The sequence below is a fragment of the Hesperophylax consimilis genome, chromosome 29 (assembly GCF_061612785.1).
Source record: "Hesperophylax consimilis isolate HC1 chromosome 29, BYU_Hcon_1.0, whole genome shotgun sequence".
Lineage (NCBI taxonomy): Eukaryota > Metazoa > Arthropoda > Insecta > Trichoptera > Limnephilidae > Hesperophylax > Hesperophylax consimilis.
This window is the reverse complement of record NC_142864.1, coordinates 9,139,447-9,155,567: the sequence shown is the minus strand read 5'-3', so window position 1 is coordinate 9,155,567 and position 16,121 is coordinate 9,139,447. Positions and strand designations below refer to the sequence as shown.

The following is a 16,121-nucleotide window of genomic DNA, read 5'->3' as shown; positions in this document are numbered from 1 at the left end:
CATTTTTTAAGCAGAGTATGTGTACCGCCGCTCCGGGAAACGTTTATTTGATAACCAACATCTCTACCATCGATTGAACTCTCTCGGAACATCGCCTTGCACTGCAGTAGGAGAAAATTTTAGTAGTTTTTATTCGAAGTATTATACAGTCAAATATGACCTCAGGTAATAGGGACGGATTAGCGCAGTCGGTAGAGCAGCGTCCCGGTGAGACGAACCTTACCTATCTTACCAAACGTACCTTCTATTTATTTATTTATTTTTATATCAACGGTATAAAATATACCATATACAGTAAATTTTAAACAGTGACATCAGAAAATATACAATAATTAACAGAAACTCTAGATAGATATAAAAAGTTAGAGATACAAGTACATGCAAAACTTATAGGTACACTAGGTTAGATTAGTATTGATTAAAATATATGATAGTATAGATACATGATAAAATATATTACAATAGCTAAAATGTATGCATTTATTTTCAGGTTTTGGTTGAAAGTAGGTAAGTGCCAATCAAGCTTTTGATTCACAGTATTGCATATTATTATTGACCCAAGTTTCCTCAGTTGCCCTAGGCAGTTCATTTTATATACATATTTATTTGACTTTTTACGTAAGTATGAGTAGACTTACATTTTATTGTTCATGATTTAAAAGATATGATATTAAAGCCTTTTTGTACCTAGCTTCTGTGCAGTTAAACAGATCCGCTACATCTGCGTACCTATTACTAGTTTCATGTAATCTAGGTACAAGCTAGTGTTTGAAATGTTAGAATTAAAGAGGGTTTTATTTACTTAATTAGGTAAAATATAAGTATTTACAAAGAGGGGAAAACTTAAAGCGGTTTAAAAATCCAAAACTCCTTATTTAATTTCAACTAATTATTTGAAGAGTTACCCGTGTTAGTAATCTAACTCCCGCCAACTAATTGAAGAAATTTGCTCTTCAAGTTGTTAAAGAGTCCTCGAAAACAATTAAGCAATACCTACCTGGTACTCAAGATGGCCACTCAAACGTTTAAATTCTACCTCCCTTATAAAATAAAACGTGGCGTGGGTTTTATCCGGGACTATTTATAGGCAGGTAATATAGACTGACGCTTATTATTACTTCGAAGGTGGATTAATTCGCTACCTTTCAGGAAATTAGCCTCAAGTAATTGATCAATCAATTTGAAGCTTACTTCGAAATCTGTCTGTCTCTTTCAGGGGAATCAAGTTACTTTTATCGGGTGAGACTGTTTCAATACGCGTACGAGAAAGGCCAAAATACCCAACCAAATCAAATAATGATTAATAAATATTAATGAATTTCCCCCAGAGCCTATGTCATCTTTTGGGAAGCTTTGTGGAGGGTCTTTTTTAGGAAAGGAAGGATAGGAAGTTATGGGAAGGTAAACGGTGTGAGGCTTGGGAATGAATCTAGGGAGCAGTTTGTCCAGGAGTGACAGACATATGAATATATCCCTCCAACTGTTGTGCAAGGAGATAGGTCGAGAGACTAGTTGGAGAGGTCGAAGGGTCTCCCTAAACGAGCCAATAAATCACAAAATGTAGTTAACGGAGTGACCTGCAGCAAAGAGGTTGGTTATCCAATAAATGGTTCCCGGGGCGGTGGTACAAAAACACTCCTCCCCAATTGAAATTTTTGAAAAAATTTATGGTAGTGTGCTATTTTATTTATTTTTTTGTCTTTAAAATAATTAAATATAGGACAATAAATAATAAAAAAAATATGTCTAAAACTGACTCTTGCATGGTGAGACGTACTTGCATGGAATGACGCTACATTCGGCGAGCCTCGTGACTCGTCAGCTCATTCCGCCCGGCCACCAAAACTCTGTGCGAGGAAGGTTCATCGAAGAGTGAACTTTGTGGGATATTTTGTTGTCCTGGAGATAATCTCAAATGTTGTTCTTCATTCCTAAGTAAAGTTTGTTGTTGTGCAGTAAAAATCATCCAAATTTTCTTAAATAATCCGTGGTATTTCTTTATTGAAAAATGATTCGTTTACGACACAACCTAACCGCATTTTATAAATGCTAGTACGTACATATTTTTAATATATTTATTTATGTATATTTAATACTAATAAAACAATTGTTAGATTATTAAAAATATAAAGACTTGTTTTCTTTCATTTTAACTTCCTTTAATAAAAATCAATTTCGATGGTTGGTGGACCCGCCACGGTTATTTTTTCACTCTTCATGTAATGTTTATGAACGGTGATTATTTGATGTTGATTCACTCAAATGTGTTAATTGTTAACTTCGATACAGACTTAGTCCTAGTGAGGATATTACTATTATGTGAAAAATTATGCTTTATGTTCTTTGAGGAGTTATAAATATATGAAAATACCTAACTCAAATTTCGTAAATGTTCAAGTTGATTGACTTTTACGTAACACAGTCCAATTACTCCTTTCGCCAGTTACTTAATTTTCTTTCTGTGTTTAATGAAACGGGCCTAATGATTCTGCATTGCCTTCATGTCTTGATTGAGAAGCTATTCTAAGAATTTAATTCATTCTATTATTAGTCTTTTTCACCGAGACTTGAATGATATATAATCCTTTTGAAAGCATTTAAAGGTTTTTTTTTAGAAAGGGCGTTGTTTGATATAATATATCTATATATATTATTATTGTATCTTCCAGAATGCGACTATTACATATTGCTCAGTAAAATTTAACCTTCAAGCCAGTTCCCACAGTTCGTATTTTCAAGTTTAGTGTAGTTTCCCACATTTGCAGATTCGACCCTACAATAAAACAATTCATTGGCCTGGTATTTTTATAATAATATTGTCTTGTTTGTGTATCATTTATGATTTAAGAATTAGTGACATTTTACTGCAAGCAGCGGCAGCTTTCAAATAGAGCTGTTCGCTTTCTATTTTATGATGACCCTAGTTAAACCATTATGCCTTAAAATATTTGCCAATACCTTTCCCACCCCTGTCCCATAGTAATAAAAACCCCAAATAAAGTTTCATCTCCCTTAAAATAATTCCTTTAAAATATTTGTATTGTTTAAATCACGTCTGTATCATTAAGAATAGTTAAGTGCATTTTATTTTTATGTTAAGAATGTTGTTTGCCAACGAGCGGGTGGAACATCTTTATTTTGGTAAAATGTCCTTCAGAATTTAGTTTAAATACAGATACCTCCCAGAAAAAGGTCAGTATTAGAGTGTTGCTATAACTGGTAGGTACAGACGTACCTACGCAGGAGCTAGTGTTGATATAACTGGTAGGTACATGCGTACCTAGGCAGTCAGTCGTGAGATAATTACTAGGTTTATGTAAACCTAGGGAAAACTGAAGAATAAAGGAAACTAGACCTTTATTTCTTTCAGTTTAAGTTTTAGCAGAGGAAAATAAGATCCTCTGCAATTATATTGTGAATTAATAAATTTATATGTCAAGAAGAAGAAGTGTTTTCCTGCATTCCATCTGACGGCGTGTTCTCGTACCACGATAGCAGAAACATATGGTCCTTCAAGCCGCATCGGGAACAGCAGCATCATGGAAGCGGGACAATACTCAAAGACGTCATCTGTCTGCGGCAGCAAGGCGGGAACCAGCAGCAGCTGGACGGAGGCTCAAATAAAAGCTTCAGAAACCAAGGTGCACATCACGAGACAAAAGGCCCGCCTACTTACGGAGATGGCCGAAGCAAAGATGGCTGCTTCCGAAGCAAAGATGGCCGCTTCCGAAGCAAAGATGGCTGCAGCAATGTCAGTATTGGATGCAGAGGAGCAACATGCGGCGCTCGTTTTAGAAGCTGCATCAAGGACTTCGCAACGGACTCTCGAGGATAGAGTCAATGACTGGGTAGACCAGTCACATCACAGTTCATCATCAGAACTTGGAGATCACGATGAACAGCCTCTTCGAGTTCAAATGGAGCAGCAACAGGAACTGCTCCATGATGTACGGTTATCACTACAACCGCCCACAAGAACTGCACAGCAACAGCCCTTGGCAGGGCAGACTCTCCCGTCGCAAATGGAGCCTCGGGTAGAGCAGGCTCATCCGCTGCAATTGGAACAGCGGTTGGAGCAGCACAAGGGTGGGCGGTACGCATTACTCCCACCAAAAGGATCATCAGAGCAGCAGCCCTTGGCAGGGCAGACTCTCCCATCGCAATTGGAGCCTCGGACAGAGCAGGCTCTTCCGCTGCACTTGGGACAGCGGTTGGAGCAGCAGCAGCAGGGCGGGCGGTACGAGCTACTCCCACCCAGAGGAACATCACATCAGCAGCCCTTGGTAGGGCAATCTTTTCAGCTGCAGTCGACGCAGCATCAGCAGCCAAGCAGTAGCTGCTGGGAGCTGCCTACATCAGAGCAGCCATTCAACTTAGCAGAGCAACGCAACGGGCAACAGTGGCCAGAGTCGCAGGGCCGATTCCAGGGACCAACACCTGCTATAACTGAAGACCGTCTCGCGGAATCAATTGGTAAGGCAATGTCTTTATATAATACCAGGCCCAAAGTTAATGATCTTCCCACATTTAACGGCAATCCAATTGAATGGATTGCGTTCAAATCAATATACCATCATACCACAGACTTCTTAAAAGTATCTGACAGCGAAAATTTATATAGATTGCAAAAGGCGTTAAAAGGAGAGGCGCGTGACGCAGTTTCTTCCCTTCTATTATCTCCTTGCAATGTCAAGGAAATAATAAATACGTTAGAAAATATTTTTGGCAACACGGATCACATCATACAAAAAACTATTGGTGAGATCCGAAATTTAAGTAAATTAGATGAGAATATCAGTTCAGACGCCATAATTCGATTTTCTTGTAAAGTAAAAAATTTAATTTCTATGTTAAAATCATTTAAAAATATCGGACATTTGCACAATCCAGATTTGTTATCGACATTAATCGGTAAACTACCTAGTACACTACGAACGTTGTGGCTTACAGACAAAGATAGGCGGAACACAACACAGCCAATACTCTGCTATTTATCACTTTGGCTGGAAGAAATCGTAATTAATTCACGTGACTCAGGAATAAGTTTTAATTCTAAAATCAGTAGCAAAACTAAATTCGCTTCCAATAACCATTTCAAGCAGTATAGTAATAATTATCATCCACGGCAAGCTAATCAACTTCAAAATAAACAAAATTTTAATAGGCCTTATGCATCCAAAAATAATCATTTCGAACGTCCGTACGATACGTCAAAAAAATTCCTTTATCACACCACTAATAATGGAAAACCACCGTGCTGTGTTTGCAAAGGAGAACACCAGATTTGGCAATGTGAGAAATTTAAAAATGTCCCAATAACGCAAAGATGGGAAATTGCTAAATATAATAATGTTTGTTACAAGTGCTTAGGGTACGGACATTCCCGTTTTAATTGTAAAGTAAATTTAAAATCACCAAACAAAAAATTTCATGATTTGTTGGTTAATCACAATCGGGTGGAAACCGATGAAGTTGTCACAAACACGTGGGAAAGTAATCGAGTACTTTTAAAAATTATTCCGATTACGGTATACGGGCCACTCGGAAGCCGAGATATTCATGCGCTGTTAGACGATGGGTCAACCGTCACATTGTTAGACCAAGAAGTAGCCAAACAAATCGGTTTGTCTGGACCAGTTAGTGACCTCTCATTGCATGGAGTCAATGAAATGAGCTCCAACAACGCGGATTCTATGTCAATAAATGTAACAATAAAAGGTAAAAACGAAGTAGAATCGTACATAGCTAGTGCTCGAACCGTTCGGGATTTAAAGATACCAGCTCAAATGGCGCTATCTAATTCTTACATATCGAGTAATAAACACTTAAAGAACGCTCCTCGATTTGAAAGGAATGTAAAACCCCAAATGTTAATTGGGCAAAACAACTGGGAATTAATTATTTCCAGAAAAATAGTTCAGGGAGATAAAAATAAAGTATCATTATCTTATACAAAGCTTGGTTGGGTCGCGCTCGGCCATATTTCAAATAAAACGGGAAATAGTGTAGAATTCAATTTTCATGTTCAGGAAAACGAAAATAGCGAATTGCATGAAATTATCAAAGAGAGTTTTAAGATAGACGAGATGGGAGTAGTGAGCCCGAAAATATGCAAAGATGATAAACGTGCATATTCCCTGTTAGAAAGTACCACAAAACGCGCTAGTCAGGGGTGTCATTGGGAGACGGGTTTGCTGTGGAAGGAAGAAGAAAGATATTTTCCTGATAGTCTTCAGGTTGCGGAAAATAGATTAAAAACTTTAGAAAAGAGAATGGACAAAGACCTTGAATTTGCGGAAGCCTACTGCAACAAAATACAACATTATTTAGATAAAGGATATGCAAAAAAATTCAATTTCAGTGGTAGGTATCCGGATAGCTCGGATAAATTTTATTTACCGCATTTTGTTTACAACCCAAATAAGCCAGGAAAGCTTCGGGTTGTATTTGATGCGGCGGCAAAATCAAAGGGAATTTCTTTGAATGATAGGCTTTTAACCGGGCCCGATCTATATAATTCTCTGCTAGGAATGCTTTTTAAATTTAGGCAAAATAAAATTGCATTCACCGCCGATATCCAAGAAATGTTTTTACAAATTAAAATTATTGATGAAGATACACCGTTTCAGCTGTTTTTATGGAGTGGAAAAGATCGTAAGGTAGCCCCGTCTGTATACGTTATGAATTCAATGATTTTTGGCGCAAAATCATCACCTTGTTCGGCGCAATTCGTAAAAAATAAAAACGCGGATCAATTTTTATGTCAGTATCCCCAGGCCATCAAAGCAATAAAAACAAAACATTACATGGACGACTATTTAGATAGTGTAAATTCATTAGAAAGTGCGAAGAAATTAATACAAGATATTACATTCATACATGCTCAAGGCGGGTTTAAGGGTGGAGGTGAATGCGAAATTACCTACTACAACCATTTAGTCAGTCAGTAAGATATACATTTTTTACGGAATTTCTAGTTTTAAGACATTACCTACTACACAATTTTTAGTCATAAGATTTACATTTTTTACGGAATTTCTAGTTTTAAGACATTACCTACTACACAATTATTAGTCATAAGATTTACATTTTTTACGGAATTTCTAGTTTTAAGACATTACCTACTACACAATTTTTAGTCATAAGATTTACATTTTTTACGGAATTTCTAGTTTTAAGACTTTACCTACTACACAATTTTTAGTCATAAGATTTACATTTTTTACGGAATTTCTTGTTTAAAGACATTTCCTACTACACAATTTTTAGTCATAAGATTTACATATTCCACGGAATTTCAAGTTTTAAAAGCAGCATAAATATTTGTATTTTAGACATTTTAATAAATTTAACTGGTAATTTTTGTAGACAAACAGTAGGTACCTAATAAATATAACAGTCGCATTCTTTGCCTATTTTGTGAAGTATCTTCACGGGAGGAGGTATGTATCTTCCAGAATGCGACTATTACATATTGCTCAGTAAAATTTAACCTTCAAGCCAGTTCCCACAGTTCGTATTTTCAAGTTTAGTGTAGTTTCCCACATTTGCAGATTCGACCCTACAATAAAACAATTCATTGGCCTGGTATTTTTATAATAATATTGTCTTGTTTGTGTATCATTTATGATTTAAGAATTAGTGACATTTTACTGCAAGCAGCGGCAGCTTTCAAATAGAGCTGTTCGCTTTCTATTTTATGATGACCCTAGTTAAACCATTATGCCTTAAAATATTTGCCAATACCTTTCCCACCCCTGTCCCATAGTAATAAAAACCCCAAATAAAGTTTCATCTCCCTTAAAATAATTCCTTTAAAATATTTGTATTGTTTAAATCACGTCTGTATCATTAAGAATAGTTAAGTGCATTTTATTTTTATGTTAAGAATGTTGTTTGCCAACGAGCGGGTGGAACATCTTTATTTTGGTAAAATGTCCTTCAGAATTTAGTTTAAATACAGATACCTCCCAGAAAAAGGTCAGTATTAGAGTGTTGCTATAACTGGTAGGTACAGACGTACCTACGCAGGAGCTAGTGTTGATATAACTGGTAGGTACATGCGTACCTAGGCAGTCAGTCGTGAGATAATTACTAGGTTTATGTAAACCTAGGGAAAACTGAAGAATAAAGGAAACTAGACCTTTATTTCTTTCAGTTTAAGTTTTAGCAGAGGAAAATAAGATCCTCTGCAATTATATTGTGAATTAATAAATTTATATGTCAAGAAGAAGAAGTGTTTTCCTGCATTCCATCTGACGGCGTGTTCTCGTACCACGATAGCAGAAACAATTATATTGAAACAATACAATTTTAATGATTAGAATTAAATGACAGACCGGAAATTGGTCAAATAAGCAGTAACAATAATTGCGCGTTCTTCAGGTGTGTATCGCTCTATCGCTTTTTGTTAATTAATTTTCTGTCTACAACATAAATGCCAAAGCACAATGACATTTGACGCCATTGCAAAAATTATGGCACATTCACATTATGACATTACTTTTGCCCCACTTGCATATAAACCAACAGGTTTCGATTCGATCTGAACCTTCATCGAGGTTTTATTAAACATACTAAATTAATTATAAAGTGCAAGTAACATAGAAGAGGGAGAGAGAACATCAACTTTAGTGGGGTGGCGAGAGGGAGGTGATTAAGAAAGAGGAGTTAAAAGTGGGTGTAGGAAAAGACAACATGTTTTAAATGGCGCAATTTGATAAATATAATTGTTCATTAGTGTAAGTCGTTAAAAGAGCTCCTTCTGCGGTTTAATTTAAAAAAATATATGATCTATATATTTATTATAAAAATTATTCACGATGAGCTTGAAACCACTCATTGCTTGAGCAATATTCAAATCAAAGTTCCTAAAAGGCGTGCCTAATTTAAGGAGTCATTATCAAATGCAATAGGTGCTGCGCACTTAGGCAGCTAGTAGATTCCCAAGGTTTGAAGATCTATCGCTCTGGCGCCACTAGTATGTTCTGTATGAACCTAAAATAAAAGTGGGTGTGTCAAGCCTACGCAAGACGGAAGTGAAACTTCTAGTATTCCTCTCTCTCTATTTTCATTTCATCATCTCTATTTTCTCTCTTAGGTTAGTTTGAAAATTAGAGGTTAAATAATTCAACGACGAAGCATGGATTTGCTTTTTCTAATATTTTCTTATAGATGAATGACGTTCGATTAATGTATAGTTCCAAAAATTTTCAATTTATTCACAAGTATACAATATTACATAAATAACAATATTACAATTAAAAATTACAAAGAAATTACAATGACAATGATGTGTTCATCACCTCTATCTCGTCACTACTCATTTTTAACACTGAAATTCTGTACCAAACCGTATGAACCACAATCAATTACGTATTTCACTCGTATTACACTCACGACGCAGTATACTAACCAAGCAGCTGATGCTTGGCGTGGCGCAGTTCGCTGGTGTCTGAGAGAGAGGAAAGAAGAGAAGAGAGAGAACGTTCGTGAGCGGCTCCCCCACCTCAACAAGCGCATATGGTGAGAGAGGGACAGTGAACGGTGAGCGGTGGTGGGGGTACCCGCATTTTCGTGTCGATCCTGACTCGGTTTTACTCCGTCCCCGAAAATCCATTACGCGCCTAAAGAAGTTTCACTTCAAAAATGTAACGGAAAGTATCATATGTGCTGATATTAGGTATAACGTACCTATGGAATTTTTGAATTCGTTTCGGATTCTCTCTAGAGCAGTGCGAAAATCATTCGGACGGGTTGATTGTTGAATGGCGTGCTGCTTAAAGTTTGATAAAATTATAATGCAAATTTATCCTCTATCCTTAATTTTTTATGGGAAAATGAACTTTTGAAAAAACCTTCACTGGTCCTAACCAGAACCAGAAGAAGAAGTATAAAATCAACCCAAAAAAAATAAAAGTTTTTTTACTCTAATATTTTTTTAATGGTTTGGCTGATAACAACTGAGCCAAATCCCGATTGGATAGGTTTGACGTTTGTTTCGTATGTTAACTGCAGTAACGTCAACTAATTTCAGAAAAGTGTGAATATTTCAGCGTCTGTATGCGCGATTGTCATCAAAGGTTGATAGAATGCATTGCCAACGACAACGAGTCTATCAGGAGTCGTAGAGCGGGTTAATTTGCACTTCCAAGATTAAACTTCATCCAATCAAGAAAAAATAATCGTAATTCATATAGATGTTTTTTATTTATTTATTTATTTATTAACGGACATCGTCCAAATTACAACATAATAACACGAATACAGTAGAATGAAAAATACAGGAGTAGACAAAGGTACATGAAAGCAAAGATATAAGGCAGATATAATATAAGAAAATAAAGTGACAAGTCGAATCAAGTCAAGACTACGCCGTGGGTCAGGACCACAGGACACTTATAATATTTCGTCACTAGTTTAGCGACTGGCAAAAATCATTCAGATTTATCCCAAAAAAGTTAAGGTTTTGACTTGAGTTGACCAGTCTACACATTCTGGACAATGGTGAATAATATCCATAATTTGTCGAATGATGGTTGAGGAAGAGCAGTTCTTGAAGGGAATGAGTTGCAGTAGAGTAGGTGAATCAATAATACCATTTATAATTTTGAAGAAGCAAATTAGGTCATTTCTTTCCCGACGGACTTTCAAAGGAGTGAGGTTGAGAGTTATAAAAGAATTTTTATAAAAGAAAATGCACAAACTATTCTAACCATGTTGTTTATTCTTCAGGTTCTCGAAGCGCCAGGCCCGCACTCCCGAGATTATCAACGAGATCTCCACCTACAAGGATCCCTTCTCTTACAACGAGTGGGCCCCCTACTACGGCAATACCAACGGGGGCTATGTCTCCTCTTCCAGAAGCGCCGGTGGCAGCGCAGGCACTAGGTAAGTGTTCCTTTTTCATCCTTCTTCTTTGTGGTGTGCGTGACGTCATCTGTACTACCTTCACAAGTCAGTTGGAAATTTTATAAGATTTTTAAAAATTCTATTTATCTCGTCTTTTGATTCCAAACTGACGTTCTCGGACCACATATTACGGCTCACTCCATCACGCTACAAACAGTTTCATGACAAAGGTGCAATGATAGCCATGTTCGATTGCATTTTAAAAAGTAAGCTAAAGTATGCTAGTGGTGTGTTAACTCCGCGTAAAACTAAATATATAAATATGGATTTAGAAATACCCAGAAAAAATCCTCAGATACATATGCGGACGCATGGAACTTATCCGAGGTTCGGGAACCAAATAGAACTACTTGAGGCAACAAATAGATTTAGCCTAGAAATCAGGCGTTATGCAAATCTTACAATACTTAGTTTTAATATAATTCATAACTCTATTGACAGCCTATTCCTCTTGGAATGCTGTGGCTTATACAGGGTTTTCCAATAAGAGGTGTTATTTTGATATTCAATCGTAAAAGATCAATGGTTTCGTTAAATGTGTGGCACATAGCGCCATCTCGTTGAAAGTAAACGTTGTCCAGATCAATACCATCCAATTCCGGCCATAAAAAATCATAAATCATAGTAACTGTTGCTTCAGCCTAATTTTTGAAAAAGTAAGGTCCAATGACTCCGCCGGACCATAAACCGCACCAAACAGTCACGCGTTGAGGATACAGAGGCTTTGCAACAATAACTCTTGGGTTTTCCGAGCTCCAGATGCGACAATTTTGCTTTTTGACGAAACCACCGAGGTGGAAATGGGCCTCATCACTCAAGATGATTTGCATTTGATTCATTCAAGTGAATTTTAATAATTTCAATGCGTTGTTGAAGCGTGTATCGTTCCATTTTTATTAATAACGTAGTTTTTACTTATCAAATGTCAAAAAATGACAGCTTCAAAAGTAACATCTACCGAAATAACGGGCTATTTAAAATAACGCCTCTTATTGGAAAACCCGGTACGTACCCGAAAACTTCAGCTGCAATCGTCGCTAAGACTTATTCAAGATACCACTCGGCAGAACAGATGTGATAGCACCATATAGCATCATACGAGGACCTGTGTTGTTGAATTTCTGAAACAGTTGATGTATTTAATTCTTATTTAAATAGCCTTAAACTCTTTTTTTATACTTATCTTCGCAGAGTGTCAGAATAAGAAGATTGTACTCGTACTATAATAATCTGATGTACGTTCAGAGCATCCCATTTAGATGAGATACGGAGTGAAAAATTGATTCAACTTTTTAGCTCTAATTTTTCCAATTTGATCTGCAACTCTCTATCCGAACGACCGAAAACTACCGGTCCCCGCGCACCGCTACACATGTGATAATACATTTCGAAGGGTGACTGGATAACTCATCAAAATGACAATTCAACACACCTATAAAAAGTGTTATAAAGTCACTTTTCATAACTTTATAACACTTTTATAGGTATGTTCAATTGTCATTTTGATGAGTTATCATGGGACCATATCATTATTGGCCAGTTATACCAAAAAAATTAAATACTCACATAACTTGAATAGAACTTGAATTTTAACTTGAGTTGTTCAAATTCTCTGAATAAACCCGTCCTTAGAGATAAATTAAAATTATCTCTCATTTACAGCGTCCTTAATTCCAAACCTTTAAAATTTACGGTTCAACAAAAAATTTAATAAAACATTTAATGTCTTTCAAACAGTGTCCTCTCAGGAAAAATTGGTACCTCTCCAGACAAATTAATTAAACTCGAGACGCACGTATACATTTGTAAATGTAAACCAGGTAAGTACCTGATAATTTTAGTCCACGCAGCAATGATATAGTCGATACTACATAGGACCACAGCTTCCTATAAATTATCTAGAAAAATGCCTACTTCAGCACACTCTTATAATATGGTATCTAGTCGACACATTTGGGTCAGAGGGTTAAGGGTTAGGCGATATTCTTTTTAAATGCATCCAGATGAAATACGCTTAAACAATAGGATTTGGGGACATTTATTCAATACCAGCTGACGCGTACCCGGCGTTGATGGGGATTATCCTTAGGAGATAGACATAAATGAAGTTTTTTTGCTTCATATTTTCGAAATCGTAGACAGTTTGTTTATTATAAGGGTTCCAGTTCTTTTGAATTCATAGTTTTTTTCTGGAGTTCCTCAGGGGTCTATCCTTGGACCACTTCTGTTTCTGATTTTTACTAACGATATTGGTTCAGTCATCACACATTCGCTGTATTTACTATTTTCAGATGACTTGAAACTATATCGCTCAATAAAAAACCATATTAACTGTATTCTCCTTCAACGTGACATTGACTGCGTCTCAAACTGGGCCAAAATAAATGGCTTGAACTTCAGTACACCCAAGTGCAATATCGTCTCGTATACAAGATCAAAGAAACCGCATGTATTTCAATATACAATCAATGAAATTACTCTCTAACACCTAAACCAAATCAAAGATCTAGGAGTTATTTACGACAGCCAACTAACTTTTCACCAACACATCGATGATTTAATAAGCAGAGCATAAAGGCTTCTCGGCTTCGTAATTAGAAACTCATATCCGTTTCGTAACACAAAAACACTGACGTTATTACATAACACACTAGTCCTAAGTGTACTTGAATCAAACTCGATCATCTGGGCTCCACATGAATTAACATACACTTTACGCATTGAAAGAGTCCATAAATTTTTTTTAAGGTTTTTATTCTCGCAGCTCTATGGACGTTACCCTTGGCTTTACCCATCGATTTATATATTAGGCATGACCAATTACCACTCTCTAGAGACACGTAGAGGTATTGCTTTGCTTAAATATTTTTTCCAACTAATAAACGGTCACTTATCTAATAATGAGATACTGGCCCAATTAAATATTTTTGTACTAGAGTCTCACTCTCGAGGACGTCATCACAATCTTCTATATAGTAGAGCAAGCCGCACTAATTTATTTATGAACTCACCTGTGGGGAGAGCTACGTGCTTTTTGAATGCGGTAGATAAAAAAATAGATTTATTTTTTGTGTCCTATAGCGCATTTGCGAGATTTTTGGCATTGCATATACACTGCATAAATGGTACAATTATAACGTCTTAGGCTATATTACCTGTAATTGTTATAAATAAATATACAAATTATTTAAATAAATAAATAAAATATACCTTTAGGGACTTTTGTGTAGGCCTTTTTAAGACTTACAATTCCGTAGTAAATTATGTCGACGTATCTCATGAGGTTTAGCGAGCGTTAGCAATATAAGGGCCGGAAAATATGTTTTTACCACTTAGAAAACATCCACTTTTCTTTACTTTCTATAAATATAATATGTTCATATTGTATATATAGTGACAACCCTATCAAAATCCGTTCCGTCGTTTAGAAGAACTAACCACCCAAACAGACTTTATTTTATACTATTTAAAGATTGTTAAGACATTATGTAGTATTAGGATGACCGTAAATTATTTTATCTAAACATATTAAGCTGCTAGTACACGTCGGGCCAACGCATTGGGCCAACATGATCATTTTACTAAAAATATATCATTTTAATTTTTTAATTCATATTTATTGATTTGAAAAACTGCATATTCCGAAACGGTTCCAACTGGCAACAACATTACGAAACATACGAAATAAAAAATGCCACTGGGCGAAAGGCGGCTGTTACCAACCGGCGTGACTTTGGTGCCGCCGAATTCACGAATAAAAACATGTCATCTTGGCGGTAAATGGAAAATGGAAAATCATAAAAAAATATAGTTGAAATACTTTCTTATACATGGTGAAAAACCTGTTCCTCGATAAACACTTTACAATAGACACACCACTCTTAATTGTCCATAATGTAAGACTTGCTATAGGTATACTTGTACATACGTGGGTTCCATCAAAGTGCGAGTGATGATTTCTTCAACAGGAGTGGGCTCAGCCCAGTCGATCGATTTGAAGTTAATTTCTATATTTAGAAGGCCATTCTAATGTGTCCTTTATCCGTGAATGTCCAAATATAATTTTATCTTATTTGCCAAAGTAAAGAGAAGAAGAAAAGGTCCTTCAAACGTTAACTAAGATAAATGAAGATATTTAAATTAAATCGTAGAAAATGTAAAAATATATTTTTCGTTACGGAATATTGAAATAAACGAATATTAAATACTTAGATATGTACTTCTATATGTTAATATAATCAACAGCGGCTTTTGTCGTAAACTTAAACAAATTGTCGTGATTTATTTTGGCGTATTGACGCAACTACATTCATCTCCCTTTAACATATATTTAATGGACATATTGTCCGTAAATTAATAAATAAATATTATGCTCCTATTTTACAAACCTACATGAGTGACATTTGAACAATTTATTATACATTACCAGAATGTTGTGCATTGTTCACGTTAAGTGCGTTAAATTCGAGTATATTACGGAAGCTTGTGAAGTGATCACCGCAGTGTCCTTCAAGGTCATAAATATCGATTTGCAATAAGACATGTACCAAATACCAGGGGTAAGTCAGAATCCCTTACCGATTCTATCTGTTAACCACAGCTTCCCAGTAGTTGTAACAAATATTGAATACAGTCCAAAATAAAACCACAAATGGATTTAAATACAATATTTGCTTCTCAATGCAGTGTTACGCTACCTCCGTTTCGTTTTAGCCAACGTTTCGAACAGCGTTAGTGTGTTCATCATCAGGGAAGATGTGTTGGCAGATTACACAGCTGCCCTAATGATGGATTTTCTGTGATGAATAATCTCTTGTATGTCGAGGTATAGCAAAAAAATACGAAAAAATCATAAGTTCTAGCTGGAGCCTAGGGTAGCTCTAGGGGTGCTCTACCTCTGAACTTCCGCTTGATACTATTTTAGGGACACCCTATAAAAAAAATCTCATCTCTTTCCCCTTCCACTCCCTTCAGCTTCAAAACGTTCCCCAATTGGGGATGTTATGGGACAGTCCAATTGGCGGCTTGTGACACCGAGGACTTTTGCACAATATTGAAATTTTGTTTTAAAACTCAAAAATTGAGAGAAAACGTAAAAAAAAACCATTATGATTTTTATTGTACCTGTAATTTGAGAAAATTCTGACGTCTTAATCAAATAATTAAACATAAAAAATACAATTTTTTTGCCTTTGTATTTGTGAAGCGCA

General features: G+C 36.0%; 1 protein-coding gene across 1 annotated transcript in view; it reads left to right on the top strand.

Moving 5' to 3' along the window:
* LOC149409854 (uncharacterized) overlaps positions 1 to 16,121 on the top strand; it is a 357,579-nt gene that overhangs the window by 110,318 nt on the left and 231,140 nt on the right. The window contains exon 3 of the mRNA XM_089649364.1: positions 10,735 to 10,890. Coding sequence (XP_089505490.1) covers positions 10,735 to 10,890 — 156 coding nt within the window. The remainder of the gene's footprint in view (positions 1 to 10,734; positions 10,891 to 16,121) is intronic.